General features: G+C 38.9%; 2 protein-coding genes across 2 annotated transcripts in view; one reads left to right on the top strand and one right to left on the bottom strand.

Annotated features, from left to right (window-relative positions):
• Positions 1-3,198, bottom strand: part of LOC108680712 — a 4,952-nt gene extending 1,754 nt beyond the window's left edge. The window contains exons 1-5 of the mRNA XM_047882926.1: positions 3,117-3,198; positions 2,617-2,945; positions 1,544-1,860; positions 1,044-1,168; positions 483-642 (exon numbers count right to left, since the gene is read on the bottom strand). Coding sequence (XP_047738882.1) covers positions 483-642; positions 1,044-1,168; positions 1,544-1,860; positions 2,617-2,945; positions 3,117-3,198 — 1,013 coding nt within the window. The remainder of the gene's footprint in view (positions 1-482; positions 643-1,043; positions 1,169-1,543; positions 1,861-2,616; positions 2,946-3,116) is intronic.
• A 5,538-nt stretch (positions 3,199-8,736) lies between these two features.
• Positions 8,737-13,175, top strand: LOC108680711. The gene is made up of 6 exons (XM_018169600.1): positions 8,737-8,743; positions 9,145-9,279; positions 9,934-10,029; positions 11,004-11,157; positions 12,473-12,622; positions 13,067-13,175. Exons 1-6 carry the CDS (start codon positions 8,737-8,739, stop codon positions 13,173-13,175), a joined length of 651 nt encoding a protein of 216 aa, XP_018025089.1.
• Positions 13,176-16,850: the final 3,675 nt, after the last annotated feature.

Below are 16,850 nucleotides of genomic sequence, written 5' to 3'. Positions count from 1 at the left end.
CCTAAAAACCCTACGTTAAGGCACATCGACCACCCGATGGCCCGAATACGAAAATAGGAATCTAAATAAATGCGTCTGGGATAATGAGTACAAATAAAATATTTGATCTTCGGAGAGAAAACAAAATAATATATTCTCTGTTTGGGTAATAAATGCTCGATAATTAAATCTAAAAAGAAAGCTTCGGATGAAAGGCTACCTGTTTCTTGGAGGCGCCCCTTTTGCAATCAGTAACATTCAAGATTCCGGTTCAATTTTGTTTGGTTTTGAATTGTGAGAGAATAATAATAATGATCTTATCACTCGCCAGCAGTAGGGTTAGAATACAGCTCATGGAGATATTAAGATCGAACTGCACGACACATACTCTTCATGACAGTTAACGGGGTAGGAGAATCAGACACATGGCATCGCATGGGTTAGCATGCAACTCATGTACTTATATTGTGGTACGTGTACTAATCGTTCTGTAAAACACATACCTTTGAAGGCAGTTGTCGGAATATGATGACAGGATGTGTGACAACCAGGCCACGTCCTGATCTTTGATGTCGGGAAAGTGCCAGCGGGTGACCTCAACACCGCGATCCTTTAAGGTAGTGCCAACGTTGTTCGGGACGCCCTTGGCGCAGCATAAATTTGCTGTTGACCAAATTACATCAACATTAAAATTGTACGCTATTATTCATCAGTCACAATAGTATTTATGTCTTTATACTTCTCGTTATTTGCGGCTTGATACAAGTTCTTTCTAGTACTAGATAGCTTGGCTTCTAGGTTCTGCACACTTCCTCTCGGTCTTAATCTGCATCAATTATGAGATAAAAAGGTATAGAATAAGAATGAAAACGGGTATAATTTCTTCCTCCTCGAATACTTTCGTTTATTTAAACATTTGACGATGGCCATGTTTGGTTTAAGTTGGCAATAATTACAAAAATTCCATACGGCTTCGAAAATACAGCCGTTTGAAAGACTTGATAATTATGAGAAAATCATATGTATATATGTATGAATATACAAGAAAACAATGAATTACTCACTGATAGTACGTATTTTCAATTTAGCACAACACAGTGCATCGGCTCGGCAGTCGAGACGGATGTTGCAATTGAAATTATCCCAACTGACTTGGTGGGGGGAAACGTACACGGCAGTCAGCCTTGTACTGTCATAAAATGAATGTAACATATAAACATATAATAAATAATGATATAAACACATGATATTGACAACCATGTAATATCCTTATGGTAAATGATAATCAGAATTTGAGGAGATTACAGAAGTGTGTGAGAAATTCCCTTAAAGTTAATTTTTCTTGCCCTTTTCGGGACTTTCAGACAGAAAATTTTTCTTGTTTGTGAATTTAATTAAAGAGAGTAACATTAGCAAGAACATGGAATGAAAATATATTAAATTTTCTAGAAGATTATTTCGTGGCATCTGTCACGGCAAGGCTGAAGGGCTGCAAGCAGCACGAAGTGTGAACTGTATTCGGGGGCTAAAACAATGCGGTAACTTATGAGATTACACGACCCACCTTAACTCATCGACGATATTTCCCAAGCCTCCATCCGACTGTCCTGCCGGCCTCCAGAAGGAGTCCAGGGGCAGCAGGCTGATGTCGCCGGAGTAGAGGGCGGCGAGGCGGGACAGCAGCTCCCCCAGCCCCGGGATGGGGCGGGTGTGGGTGGACAGCAGCTCCCCCAGCACCGGGATGGGGCGGGTGTGGGAGGACAGCACCACGAGGTGACTGGGCTGCCTGTTGCTGGCCAGGCTTGCGAGGGCTCGTTCTCCTTCATCACTGCTGGAGATGATCCAAGGTTTGCCAATCGGCATGACCTCACACGTCTGTAGCTGTAGGGCGAGGAAAATTTCAATCAGATTAATTCATTTAAGTTTAAGTTTTGCTAAGTCTCGATTTTCAAAAGGTCATTTTGCGTTCTATTACAAAGAGATTAATTAGTAACTTTGTTACTAAACAGAAATTCCCCAGAGGTAGGAAACAGAAAACGTTCAATTATTACGGTGAATATGCGTTTTTAGAGTAACTAATACTATACTTTGTTCATCGTAGATCACTAAATAAAATTTGGGCTTTTTTGATAATTTAATTTGATCATTCATAAGTTAATCAATACCAACAGAAGTATATGTTTGATAGAAAATAATCTGCTAGAAAAATATCACCTTTACCGCGGCGTTAGACTAGTCAGGCTGAATAAATGATCGAACAATATTTTCATATGCCACGCTAAAAATTTGAAACTCAAACAAAAGAATTCGACTTCTTCTCAGCGAAATGCTTCAAACAAGACGCGATCAAAATCATTCATTTAGACAATATTATTCGTCATTTAGCGCTTTCAGGACAGGTATACCTTCAGCACAATGACATGTATGATCCCAAGACAATCATCGCATCTATCCATGTATTATAGCAAATATTTCACTCACCTCTAACGACGCACTTGTTTTAGCGGCAGCATCCAGTAATGTCTTGATTTCAGGTAGCTTTCCATTTTCTCCAAAGTTCAATTTCAGACGGCAGAGAATTTCCTTGCAATTGAGTCTCTTGTTTCCATCCAGTCTGGTGACCGAGGCATCTCAGGCCTGGAGGTCCTGCTCGGTTGACACTTTCTGAGCCAACAGCAAATCCTTCCAGCCATCAAAATCAGGCTTCAATTTGATGATGTCATCAATAAAGCCCGATAAACCATCAGATAACGTGACGACCGAACTAACGCTGTCGAGTTTGTTCTGCAACGTGGACCGTATTTTCGCCCAGACGCCATTAACGTTCTCGTTATCCTGAAGCAGGTCGTCTATCATCTCTATTTTGTGCGTGGCGTGCGTGGCCCTGCAGCAAGTGAAGCACACGGACTCTACGCAGTCCACGCAGAAATAATCCAGCGCCTTCTGGTGCTGGGGGCACAGCGCTTCTGACGGTGAACCCACAGCACTTGGAAGTGATTTCTCATTGGTTGGAATCAATGCGAAGATAACTGGCAATTGATCGGCATCTTGAGAAATTAGTTTTCTGCATTTCGGACAGTTTTTGGTCTCGGGAACATTGAATAAACGCGTGATGCAATAGAAGCAAAACGAGTGACCACAAGGCAGACATAGCGGCTTGCGGTCGTTTGAGTTGTATTGCTCATTACAAATGTCACATTCAATCGTGGCGGTGGCCATCTTGTCTGGTGTAAATGTATTCTCTTTTCTCATTGGTTGAATAAAAGCAGCATAACCAATATCTACACTCGGTGCAAAACTCTGAAATGGAAGATGTTTAGTAACTGCCGGTGGGATTAGTAGGATTTTCAATATTTTTAATATAAAAAATATTCGTTAAGTGAAGATCCAGCCAAACTAAGACAAGTGATTTGTGTCTGACAGTTCCGTCGCAAAGTTATAGATAATATCATTATTTTTGTCTAAGAAAAGATTCATGCACGATACGAATAAAAAAATTTGAAGGTAACAGGGTTTTTACATAAATCCCTTGCCTGCCGTGCGATGTATCCAAAAGCGGTCCTAGACATTCATAATCGTTTCATGTCAAAGATCATAGTTTAAAGTTTAAATTATATAGTTTAATGGTTAAGTTTGAAGAATTCTTTCATCCAAACCATCAATATAAAATAGCAGTTAAAAAAACATTCAATCCGAATTTGATCAAGTAATTTTAAAATTTTCTACTAGCGGTTTGAATGTACTGCGAGAACCAGACCAGGTTTGGGAGCAGACATTAGATTTCATGCTTTCAAGTTGCTGCTTTTAAACATTTTCTTTACGCTTCAACAGGGGCAAGATTATCAAAACTTCGTAACTTTTTGTACTTACGACAAAAAAGTTACGTGTTACGCAAGTACACCCTAATTTTGACATTATCAAATTTTTCGTACGCAAGTCTTAGCTAAAAGCGTATTAACAAAACCATCTGGCTAACTGACCAATCAGAGGCTATGGATTTGCTCTTCCTATAGCTCCAGTAAGCTCCTCTCGACCAGTGCGCAGTGCGCCTGGATGAAAGCAAGATGTGTGGTGTCAGCGGCATTTGCGGTGCCAGACTAGGGTGTATTTGGATAAATGAGCGAGACGTTATCCAAATAGCAATGCACATGTTGTTGTGATCATTAACCAAATATTCCTGCAATTTGGGCAAATATGTAAATGCATTATTCCCATTCGAAATTAGAAGAATTTTTTAGAAGGTTACAAAGAATTTAGAAAATATCGTGAGTTGGAGTTGCGACTGTCGTGCAAAGAAATAAATTTGTTTGCAGAGAACTAGAAAAATGGTTGGCTTGTCAACCTCAATATAATTTTGAATAAAAAAGGCATTAATATATTGTTCAAGTGAATGATCATAAAACTCTAAGATATGAATATAAACATTTACTTGTAAATTATAGCACAAAAGGCAATTGACATTTTTATCCCAAAAGCACCGTTTAGCACGATCACATATTATATGTCGGATTATTGACAAAATTCTATCACAATTCACCGTGTTGCTACTTGCTAGTAAATCAATAGTTTCCTATTGCTTCAGCAGACCCTCTAAACTTGTGCAACACTCCACTTACTGCAGAGGTTTGACACGCAGGTGTTCTCTAAACGAATCTGCCGCGAGGTCACGAGCGGGCTGAGCGGTTTTAGGCTGGCAATGTGGTTCGTTGGCTTCCGTGGATGAGGTGAGGAGGTGTTAGTGTTCTGGTTGTGATTGCCGGTTAGGCTCGGCTTGTGTGAAGGAGTCGTACATAGACGCTGTTAATATTACCGGTTCAGAATTTATATGAAGTTCAGTGGACTGTGAAGTGGGGTTTTTTCCTATTTTTGCTTGAGAGATTTAATGGCATATTCTGCTTCCCAGGTGGGAGGGACCTTTTCTGGTGTGGCGTCGGCTTCTGAGATCCGACCGTGTTCTTCTCAGGCGTTTGTTCAAGGGTGTTTACCGGGGACGTGCACCGTTGGAAGAAGCCGACTGCCTCCAGTGTTTACCTGACGTGGGAGCCGACTGGACTAGTCTGCCCCTTGGTTTCCCGTGTGCTCTGCATAGCCGAGCCGTGTTGGGCGCCTATCGTCGTACCCTATTGGAGCGCCTAATGACGAGTTAACTAGTCTTGAAGTTCCTCGTGGAGGCGTGACCCCCCTAGGCTTGCCTGGGTCAAGCCATCGTGTTCTAGGCCCGGTGTCTGTGCCGCTTGGGGTGGCCCGTTAATGTATTAGGGCTTTCCCTGGAAGAGATACGCGGCTCTCGGGAAGTCGGCGCGTCTCGTGTTCAGTTTTGTGTAAAGGTCAATAGGTTTTAGAATTGTCGCGGGTCGACTATTTGAATAAATGTTTTTTAGTTAAGTAGCCGATGAAGTAGGTAGTTGGTATTTATATTTGTCTAAGTTTCTTGTCTAGATTGAATAAAACTTCGGGTTGAATTTTATTCTTGTGCCTTAGTATGTCTTATTGTATGCGTCACCCCTCGTTACCAGTAGCATCTCCTGCCCGGGGACAATGAGCGTTTAGGCAGCTGTTATATTTATTAATAGTTACCCGCTCTCCCGTAACATTACGATATCTCCGAGCAGGCGTACAGTTACGTACGTTACGTAGCTTCCCGCGCAAATGTTTTGATAATACCACCGCTAGAGTTACGTCATCATATCAGCACTTACGCCACTCGTAAGTCGATTTTGCGTATAGGTATATGAAGTTTTGATAATACGGCCCCAGGAGTACATTTTACCATGAAAACCCTTTGATCAACTTATTTAATAACGCAAAATAGCAGACAATTCATAGAGTGGGAATTATACAGCCCCAGAAACGTCAGGAAGGCTATCTATATACGACCCGGTATGCAGATATCTAGAAGATTCCACCGCAACATTTCTCGCGTTATACAGGGTGAAATGCAAGAGGATTAATATTAATACACGAACATGTACACATTTCGTATTGGATCTAGAATTATGAAACCTGATTTTCCTTTAATATTTGTTTATTTAGTTGATATTGTGGAACTGAATGAATTCGTTAACAGCCTGGAACGATCAAAAAATATATGAACTATCATTCTTAAACTTCCGAAATAAACTTCACGAAATATTGTTCGTAATTACACACAAATTTCTAAATGCTTTGGAAACATTAATTGGATCAATCATCTCCAGTTGAGATTGAAAACGTGTAATACTATGATCGAAGAGGCGCCTTACAGAGTATTGAATTTATTCAGAAACTTCTAGACCAATTCGCGTTAAGTCGTAGCCAGACATGACGGGAAAACTTTTCTCTATCACATCAGGTCAACAGTTCACACATTGAAACGCGCAATATATGGCAATGTACTATCTACACTTTAAAGCACTAGAGAGCCTGCTAAAACTAAGTTATCATGCTAAACTTGCTACGAATTATCATACATTACATGCAGAACACCGATAGATCCATAGTGCACAACCACCAACCACCTCCACCCGCGAGTAAGGACTGATTGGCTAGCCCGTGCGTGCACCAGTGTTGCCACCAGACCTCTCAATGACTGTCAAGGTAAAACCTGGTACTTTAAACCCAAAATACCCAAAATAATAAAATTTTGTAGCTGAGAAGATAAATTTACCTACATTTTGCATGCATTTTTTCAGATAAAGTTAATTCTATTCCGCGAAATGCGTTGAAAATACGCTAGATATAGCGGGATTGGCAACTCTGGCGTGCCCCGCTGTGATGTACGTCTCGGACAAATTTACGGCCGGACTTGTGGTCGGTCTCACGGCCACTCCCCAAATTCAGTGAACAAGCAATATCTGCCAAATTAATGAAGGTAACTCTATGAAACTTGGTACACGTATTCATTAGAGCCTGTCGGCAATGTTTAGCTCGTGAAATTTTTTTTCATTCGTGAGTTATATGGCGATACTAACCGAAATTCGCAGTGAACAAGACTGGTCTCTGACCAGTCAAAAAAATATCTGTTATTAAAAATTATATCTGAGCATATCTGATTTTAAACCAATTTTTTACAACAGCTATGTTGATGACACCTTTCTTATTTTCAAGCATCCCTCTCATGTAAAACTTTTCTTCGATTACCTAAACTTGCAACATAATTCTATTAAATTCACAATGGAACTTGAATCGAACAATAGTTTGTCCTTTCTAGACTGCAATATTACTAAATCTAATGGCCATTTTCAAACATCTTTTTTCAGAAAATCAACTTTCACCAGCCTAAGCACCAGCTTCTTTAGTTTTTATTCTTTTAGATTCAAGTTAAACGGGTTTCAAACACTATTACACCGCGGCTTTCGTATATGCTCGACTTTCCATGCCATGCATTCTGAATTTGAATTTTTGCGCAACGCCTTCTCGCTTAATGGATTTCCTTCTGGCCTGGTGTTTACCCAGATTAAGAAATTCATGTCTAAGCGATACAGTGAAGTTGTTCCAGAGCCTGATAGTAGAAAAGTGGTTTACTGTTCTTTTCCATACTTCGGCCATGCGTGCGAAGTTATGTCAAAAGAATTAAGAGATTTGTTTATGAAATACTTACCGGACATTAATCTTCGTATCTTACTGGTTAACAATTTCAAAATAGGTTCGTTTTTTAGGTACAAGGATATCCTCCCTTCTCACATGCGATCGTCCCTAGTTTATAAATTTAGTTGTGCACGATGTGCATCTGCGTACGTCGGAATGACGGCACGCAACCTTTACACTAGGGTCGCTGAGCATAAAGGGAGGTGTTATAGGACTGGGCAGTTACTATCGCGCCCTCCACATGAGGCTGTGCGCACTCACGCCGAACAGTGCAACGTTCCGGTGTCCGACACTGACTTTAAGATTTTAGCGTATAGTTCTGGTGCTTCCGATCTGCGCATTTTGGAATCATTGTATATTTTTAAAGAGAAGCCTAGTTTAAATGCTGCCTACAGTTCTTATCCATTAGAAATTGTGAATAGATAGGTATTTCTTTATTATTCTGCCCTTTGCCTGTAAATTTAGGTTTTAACTTCTGTTGTTTTTGTTTTTCTTTCTTATGACTCCAAACTTTATTTATTTTCTGACTGTATTTGTGTTCTAGATTTATCGAACTGACGATGGAGCTGGTCTCCGAAACGTTTTCAATAGAGAAATGCTGAATTTTTGTGGAGTTTTCTTCGCTTTTAAATTTCTATTATAATATAGGTAAACATGTTATATATTATAAATAGGTAACCATGTTATATGTTATAGGTAACCGCATTATATATTATAGGTACCCATGTTATATATATTATAGGTAACAGTGTTTCATATTATAGGAAACCATGTTATGTATTATAGGTAACAGTGTTTTATATTATAGGAAACCATGTTTGGATCATCTCAAATTTGCTACTTTGAACGAAAAAATTTGAACTTTCTCGACCCTGATTGAACGAAAAGTGAGAAATAATAAAAAAAAATTATGGTCCGCCTTTTCAACATTGTCTTTTTTATTGTACGTGCATTTAATAGTGTAGAATTAACTAAACTAGACGAAAAATGTTTACACTATAAATGGTAGAATTCTAAAGAATTTCCATGCACTGGAATCAAATGATACATTTTTAAATCAAATCATTATACCTACCACCAGTGAATTTTTTAAACAGTGGTTAATTCACTTTGCTGATTCAATCGCTTGTAAAACAACCAATTATTACTGAACTAATTTGTCCCACACTTTGTGACCATATAAATGAGATTATGTTAGGTAAGTTGGTCTGAAGGACGACAACTGCCTTCACAACTCGAGCTATAGCTCTAGATATAAAATGTTGTTTTCCTTTGGGCGGGATTTGGAGAAAGTGAGATTTTTAAGCTTACGAATTGGCTAGAATCAATATTCGAATACTACGTCATTTTAAATGTTCCAAATTTTCACTAATTCACGCATTCAAAGGGACCAGAGTTCTTAAAAGAAATGCAAATCATATTCCTGAATGAAATTCTTAATTTAATTTTTCTGTCTATGGAAATAAACTTATCACAACGTGTCTCGTCATATTTTTTCTTTCGTGAAAGTTATTATATGCTGTGGTAATGAGAATATACCTCTAATACCTCTTTTACATACTCACTTACCTTCATTTAGAATATCTCCTATTACAGCAGGGACCAACCTGAAGACATGCAAGCTCGAGAATGACCCTTGCCTGAACCACGGCTACATGGGCCCCGCCTGCAGCTGCCTCTGCCCGCCAGGCACGAAGGGCAAGAACTGTGAAGTTCTGGAGATGGCCTATGACGGTACAGAGCCAAGTGGACATGATTAATTTTCTCATTTGGAAATTTTCCGTGGAATCTTTTGATGCTTCGAACGCTTGCATTAAACTAATTGATATGCATATATCGGATAAGATTTAAGGATTAACATTTCTAGATTATGAATATGATTTAAGGGATGTTTGACATTGAAATGTACTGTGAAACGAGTCGAAAATGGAATTTTTCACGACGTTACTATTGTTACAAATTAAATCTTCGTTTCTATCGTTATAATTTGAGTATAATTTTCAAGAAGCGAAAATATATAAACTATGTTAATTGATGGAAATTGAAATTTCTGATATGATATCCCAATGAACACTATATATTTGGATGATTCCATTAGCATATTGTTAGCACCTATGAACGGGAGTTCATGACTAACACAATCATATAACATGCACTGATGCGTGTAAACTATATATAAAAGTCACGAGATCATGATCACGATGAGTAGATATTTATTATATTTCATGAGAAATTTTGTACACAGTAGTCGTTCTTGCTACTGGTTTGTGTATGATGAGAAGTTAAATAGCAAACAAATCTTCCATGGGATGTATTCAACTCCCTTGATTCATATGTCAAACCATAAACAAAATTTATTGTTTTCTTCAACGATTTTTTATGTTCCAGATGCGATGCTGAAATTATTTTGGACAAATTCAAGCACTATTACGATGAACAATACTGTGGTCAAGAACCCTGAATGTTCAGGAACTTCAGGCTGTGGTATGGAAAAATGAAGTAACATTGTTACAAAACCTAACCTAAGACCAATGATTGCTCACTTGTTTTTCATTTTATTAATCCATCGAAGGTGTGCATTTATCAAAAATTGAGGTCAAAATTGAGATAATCTGCTGGCAAAATTGATATATGCACACTCAGATTCGGGTAAGATTTTCTCTGTTTTACTCTTTGGAAGCAGCTATGTGTGAACAATAATACGTATCAATGAAAACAAAAGCCTAACAAAATTTAGAGGATGGGAGACACAGAGTAGGTGCTGCCACGGACTTCAGATAGGCCCACGGACTCTCTATCTATCTGCTGCCACGGCGCAAAAAATCAGCCGCTCTATATCTCTTCGGCTCAAGCATATCCTGCCTCTGGGAACTTTACAAGCTCGGTATGACTCGGTTCGGCCAACCCTTCTCATACTCGCAGACGACTATAAAGTCGAAAAAATATTCTGACAAGAGACTGATTTCGATCGGGTGGTCTAGCAAAGCCCGGATCACTTTGCGCCAAAGGTAACGACTATTCGGCTGAAGCCTAGGCAGTACCCGAATTTAGTGCCTTGAGTGTCTCCCCATTATCGATTGGAAACGAAACCAATACATATCCATAAATGATTATTAAAATAGTCTTTCCCATCAGTGAACTTTTCCGTTCTAAAGTGCGGTGACGCAACAAATACAAGTTGATGGCTGGTAATAATTTTACCTATTTAATCATAGTTTCTCAGTTAGTCACAGAATTTTGCCTTGTTTTATTTCCCATAATGTGGTGGCAGAGTAGCCCAGTAGATAATGTTGAGAGTACCAGCAATCCGTCAAGCTGTAGGAATTCAACGATGTCTAGAAGCGGCGAAGGGCCAGATTCGGTCGATTGAACGCTGAGCTCACTGCTACTATTTCCAATACTTCTAATACGAACGCGCCTCCACTAGACATCGTAATTCCATGTGATCAAATGCGCAGGGGTAGCAATGGACATCGTGCTGCAAGCCGGCAAGTGTGAGCGAGCCGTGCTGACCTTCCAGGACTTTGATCTTTTGGAGCGCCGTGAGGATGGATTTTGCCAACCTGCAAGCAAGCTGGCAATAAAATCAAAAATCGAAGACGGGAGCCCAATGTATGTTTCTTTAATATTTTTTTTTTTTGCATTTGAGTGAGCCCAGTAATGTCAATGTTGTGGGAGCAGAGATTTGCTGCTTCCCAACATTCCTTCCATTCTCGCTCTGCATTCTCGAATAATCTAATCGATTCATCACAAAAAGTAGTAACATTCATTCTGCAGATGCGATAACTAACTAAGAGAGAATTAATATTTACACGAAGATTTCATGTTTAAACCGACTGCTGTAAGGAGTTCAGGCAGGATGTCTAATTTTGTGCATATTTATGAGTGCAAGAAATCAATTGTGTTTATTGATTATATAACGCTTCAAATTGTTAGTAAATTATTTCTTGTTGTTTTGTGGGGTATTTATCCCCACGCAGATTTTAATCCTAATCCAAAAGTTATTTCACAATAATTAAGTAAGGTTTAAACAAGTTCAACCCCATGATTGGAGTTGAACCGATTTAATCATTTATCTTAAGCTGTAAAGGAATTAGTATTCTTCATGATGTAATCCAGTTTCAGAGAAAAATAGCGTCCTGGTCGGCTTTGTGGTGGTCGTAACTTGAAGTTTAGAGGATGAAATGCTGAATGAAAAGATACGTTGAATTAAAACCACGGCGCTACATGTACTAAGCTGTTAAAATTTCAGAGTTTCAGTATTGAATTAATTCCAGATCAGTGCTCACATTATTAAACCAAAATAAGTGCACAAACTGTGCTTTCAGAGGTGTCGTGTCCATTTAAACATGCAAGCTTTGACGATAGTTTAAGTGCAGTATTAATTTAGACGATATTGGTAACTGTGAGCTATATATAAGTTAAATAGGTAGCCACCTTTCCACGTATAAACGCACCACAACTAACATGAACACTTTGGCTTTTATAGGTTAAATTTTAATAGGTAAAGTTAAGTAAGAGACTCAACAATACCCGTCAATCAAAGTCGAATGCTACCCTGGTCTAATCAGAATTTTAAAGTGCTGGTCAACTAAGGTTATAGTATAAGCAAATGAATTTATAAGGGCTAACAGACTCCAAGGTTGACGGGCCAGCCAAAGCGTTCGAAATTAGTTGACAAAAACATGTACCATAAATTAAAGGAATAAATAGGCTAAGGTTGTGCACAACAAATAAAGGCCGGAAGTAAATATTTAGGAAAATGCGGCACAAAACTAGGTACAGCGGAAATTCGGATGACCGTTCAAGTACACAGTTAAAGCAATTATATCAGAGCGCCGCGGGTCTGCCTTAAGACGAGCCCGCTTTGCTTCTTCGTAGTAAGCTCCAAGAAGGCTGGTTGAAGAATTTTCCAAACAGTTTCAATGATTTTCTGCCACAAAGAATTCCTGCCTGGCCAAGTGTTCAAAGGCGAAAAAGGCCTCTTCTTCCTCTCATTCGAAGGCACCGTAGGCTCACCGAACCTGAAGTATGAAGAGTGGAAGGCCCTCTTCACCACTGAACGCATCGCTGGCTGGTGAGAGAGCTATTGGTGTGCAAGGTTCTCGGGCAAGGATGAACTGTGTATCTGATGGTTGGTGCAGTGTGAATTTCTTCCTGGGTCAGTGTTTACTAGAGTGTTGGCATTGTATTTTGCAAGCGGGAGAAGTATGGATCATCTCCGTAAATGATATCAGTAACTGATGGCCTGGTTTTAGAGTCAGGATCAGAATGCAAAAGTTTTAATACCTATTACTTAAGAATAAAGTCGCCGAGATTAATAGAGACGAGGCTGTAAGCGCCTCACACTTTGAAAATTTCATTAGTAGGCTTTGGAAAATAATACGAAGGTAAAGTTTAGAGCAGGGAATACAGCTGGCTGACGCCGGATATAGGGCCGCCGTAGAGACGCGATAGAGCAGAAATGTCCGCATCAGAGACGATATCGCCAGCCGCGTAAAAGCGATAATTATTCTCTCAGTACCTGCCCAGCTAGTGTGCTCTGTCCTGCCGACACGCAGCACTCAATGAACACCGCCCGCTCAAATCAGCCTAAAGCTGCTCTTGAGGCTCTGGAAAAGTCGGAGTGATTATTAGATAGTAGACAATATTCACCTGCACTAATTTCAGACAAATGAACTCAGTTGCCACTCGAATGATACCGTCAGTTGGATGTAAGTGAATAATAAGCTAAATTTTAATCGCAATTTATTTTATTTTTGCATTAGATTTATGTCATCCAATTGATTGATATGAAAATTAACAACCTATTTAAATCATTAAACCGCTATTTCACCACGAATTTGAAAGCACGTGAAACGTCAATTAAATTCAACATATCTTCAATGAAGACGTTTCGGATACTAGCTCCGAAACGCAGGAAAATTTCATCAATTTTATGAACTGATGATGGAGCTGGTCTCATACACATTTTCAAAGAAAATCTGTTTCGATGTTATTTTTGCCATTACATTCATGTTTTTTTATTGTTTTCCGGGCATCCACGGTAGAAAGTTTTCTCATTATAAACTGATTGATTTCTCGCTTCCGTAAAGCGTGAATGAGCGTAAACGTTTCTGTTTGCGTGTTAAAACTGGAAAGAAAATTCTTGCCTAATTCAAACTATTAAAATAATGACGTGATGTAAATATCATAACTGGCACAAGAAATGAACCCAAATATCGTATTATGCGTTTTAGATGGAGCATGGAGTTCATTCTAATTCCTTCTGTTTCATTCTATCAAAATACCCTTTGTAATGCACGGCCTGCATAGCTACTCTGCTCAGAACGTTTACATTCTAATTCCCCCTGTTTCCCTCTCTCAAAACCCCCTTTGTAATGCACGGCCTGCATGGCTACTCTGCTCAGAACGCTGCCGCGAGGTCCATGTGCCAGCGCTGCAACAGCGCAGCATTCCGTCCTTGCCGAGCTGTTAGAATTTGTCTCTATATTAGCCCTGGCGCAGCTCAGTTTTAGGGATGGATATCCGGTTATAGTTTCACTGCTCCGTCCGGCTTAATTAAGCCAATAACATCTCCGGTCGGGGCTTGAAGTTCTAACTGGGTAATGAGCGACTACACCAACTCTGTGACCCTTCCGGAATCTGGCAATAATGGCTTGGTGGTTGTGTGGGGGGCAGGAAATAAATTATTTGAAATAACACTGGCCACAGTCATTCGTATGAACCATTTTACATATATTCACAGGTAAACAGGATATTAATGACTATGTAAAATCTAAAAGAATAGCTAGAAATTGAAACGGTAACTCATCTTTGAGATAGATGTTCTTCAGATATTTTTCTCAGACGTTTCAGTCATGAAAAGATTTCCATTCGAAGTCGTTGAAGCCTCCTATATGAACAACTACAAATGATGACTTGACATTTCTATACCTCGACATATGTTTTGACTGGATATACCTCGCCCCTTGTTGAAAACAAGGCGCGACCAGGTTGAAAACATATATCATAATAGTTTATAATTCTGTCTCTGACAGATTTGGTAAAGGAATAGTTTTTTGACGTATTAAAAATAACCAACGAATATAAGATTTGGCGATGCTGTGATTTAAATACTTTGAATTTATTATATAAAAGTTATGCAAAGTATTGAACCAATTAAAAAGTATTAAAAAACGCTGTGTATTTCTCAATTTTAGTAATTCAAAAGTCGGAGCGATGAAAATAATACGTTGAAACGTTTACTACGCTGAGAAATTCTAACTAAATAATTTAGATATTTCAGAACTGTATTTATTGAGCTTACCATATATGAATATATGTAAATGTATGAATATTTCAATGTAATCAAGGTTTTACAACGCGAATTCCAATGTATAGTCAAGTAAATGAGCACATTGTGCCTGAGCAGGTTCAAGTGAACAGGTTCAAGTAAACAAATTCAAGTGAACAGGTTCAAGTGAATTTGAACAGGTTCAAGTGAACAAATTTGTTCGTACCATTACTAATTTACCTATATTTATTGCCATTAGTTTTCTTTTGATGACATTTTCATTTCTTGCAGCACGCGATGAGTGATCGCGTTCTCTCCTGTATAAGCTGCAGAAATTCAGCTACGCGTCCCGTCCTTACACCTTCATCAACCAATTAAATAGATTATTCAAGCTAATTAATTAGATCAGGGACGGGTGTATAGATGGCCTCTGCATAGCGCTATCCAGCCACCGATGTTATCTCAATTATTATCAGCCACTCACAGGTTGAGGTCCATTCAGATAACATGCACATGCTTGTAGACCGAATGTTCTTTAAGAATATTAAACTTCTCTTACTGGCAGAAGAGAGATAAAACGTCAAAATTGGTGTGTTATGAATCTATGTGAATTCACCCGCAGTTTTTAATTAAGATTAGAGTGTTCAACTATTCATTTGCTGATTTTATTTGTCAACATCCGCAAGAGTTGTTGCTAGCGAATGCCGGCTCCCTTGGCTGACTATTGTTATATTTTAAAAATTATATGGCCAGCTTCAGAGGTCCAGCTGCTTCGGGTTAGGTCGTCTCTGCTCGAGTTAGTTCATTTTCTGGGGCCGTTTTACCAAAATTTGTTCTTATAAAAGTAACCGTCTTAGTACACTAGGTGGCTTAAGTACATGAAGCTGCCTAGGCACACATGGTAGCCTAAATACACATATCGGTCGATTTTTTGTCAGTTATTGGTGGGTTTAGATTGAAAAGCCGTTAGTGACTGGCTGATTACTAACGTGATTGGCCGTTAGTAATGACATGAAGCTGCAGTAAGTGATTGGGTTAGAGTTACGAAATCGTATTCGTAATTTTTTATTGTACGGCCCAGGTCTATTTACGCTCGTGTGTTGTGCCATTTTCCTGCCATTTATTCATTACTAATACATGAGTGTCTCTACCAACTTTCATTCCCTGTTTTGCGTGTGTTCCGCAGACTAATGCTTTAATTGGTATACATGTTCCTTTAAGATGATTAAATTCGATGAAGCGAATGTGAAATTATTTAATCTCTTCGCTTACTTAGAGCTTAACATGACTTCTAGAGGAAATATCTACTACCAAAAATCTTATTTGATTCCATTATATCAAAATTTGGAAACAAACAAAAAGATATCATTAATAGTGATATTGAAATTATTTCACTTTGTTCAAAAATTTGTGATTGCAGATTTTAGCGTCACGTTGTCTAGTAAAATATAAACATTCCTAAAAATGTAGGCAAAATACTAAGACTTTTCCGTTTACCCAACATAAATCGTGCCCGATAATCCTCTCTGTCAGATCACCCCTCTCAATTATATCCTAAAATACCTTAACACTTTCGAAATTGTGAGACGTATTTGGCACCCGGAAGGCAGATTAGCAGCAGGGTCGGGGCAGGAAGCAGCTTTTACACAACAGGAATTGCACAGGAAGGCCGATACTCGTATCTAGACATCGCCAGCTCTTCGGTGTCCGGTTCTAGGCAGTAATAGAGCAGTAATTTATTAGGGGTCGAAACATGGTCAACTTAGATGCAAGGTGATAGCGACTTTCAATGATTTCTTTTTTTTTTTTGCCGACAGGTTTGTACACTTAGTCTGATACGGTAACATATCAACTGATTGTTATTTACAGCGATGAGGAAGCTCAAAGAATTCTAACCCCGTAAATTATTTCCGATTGCAAAGAATCCGATTAAAAAGGCATAGGATTAGTGAATATATATTATGATATCCGTAATAACTTCACGTTAATTGTTGAAAGAAGCAAACGGTTCACGACATTTTATGTACGT

Source organism: Hyalella azteca, unplaced genomic scaffold (assembly GCF_000764305.2).
Source record: "Hyalella azteca isolate HAZT.00-mixed unplaced genomic scaffold, Hazt_2.0.2 contig11637, whole genome shotgun sequence".
NCBI lineage: Eukaryota > Metazoa > Arthropoda > Malacostraca > Amphipoda > Hyalellidae > Hyalella > Hyalella azteca.
The sequence above is the reverse complement of the archived record's forward strand: the minus strand, read 5'-3'. Positions and strand labels throughout refer to the sequence as shown.

What these genes read in the sequence shown, in the direction of transcription:
- LOC108680711 (XM_018169600.1), top strand. An exon ending in TTCAGGAACTTCAGGCTGTG is followed by an intron (nt 10,030 to 11,003) that starts GTATGGAAAAAT and finishes TCAAATGCGCAG; the next exon opens with GGGTAGCAATGGACATCGTG. An exon ending in ACTGAACGCATCGCTGGCTG is followed by an intron (nt 12,623 to 13,066) that starts GTGAGAGAGCTA and finishes TTATTCTCTCAG; the next exon opens with TACCTGCCCAGCTAGTGTGC.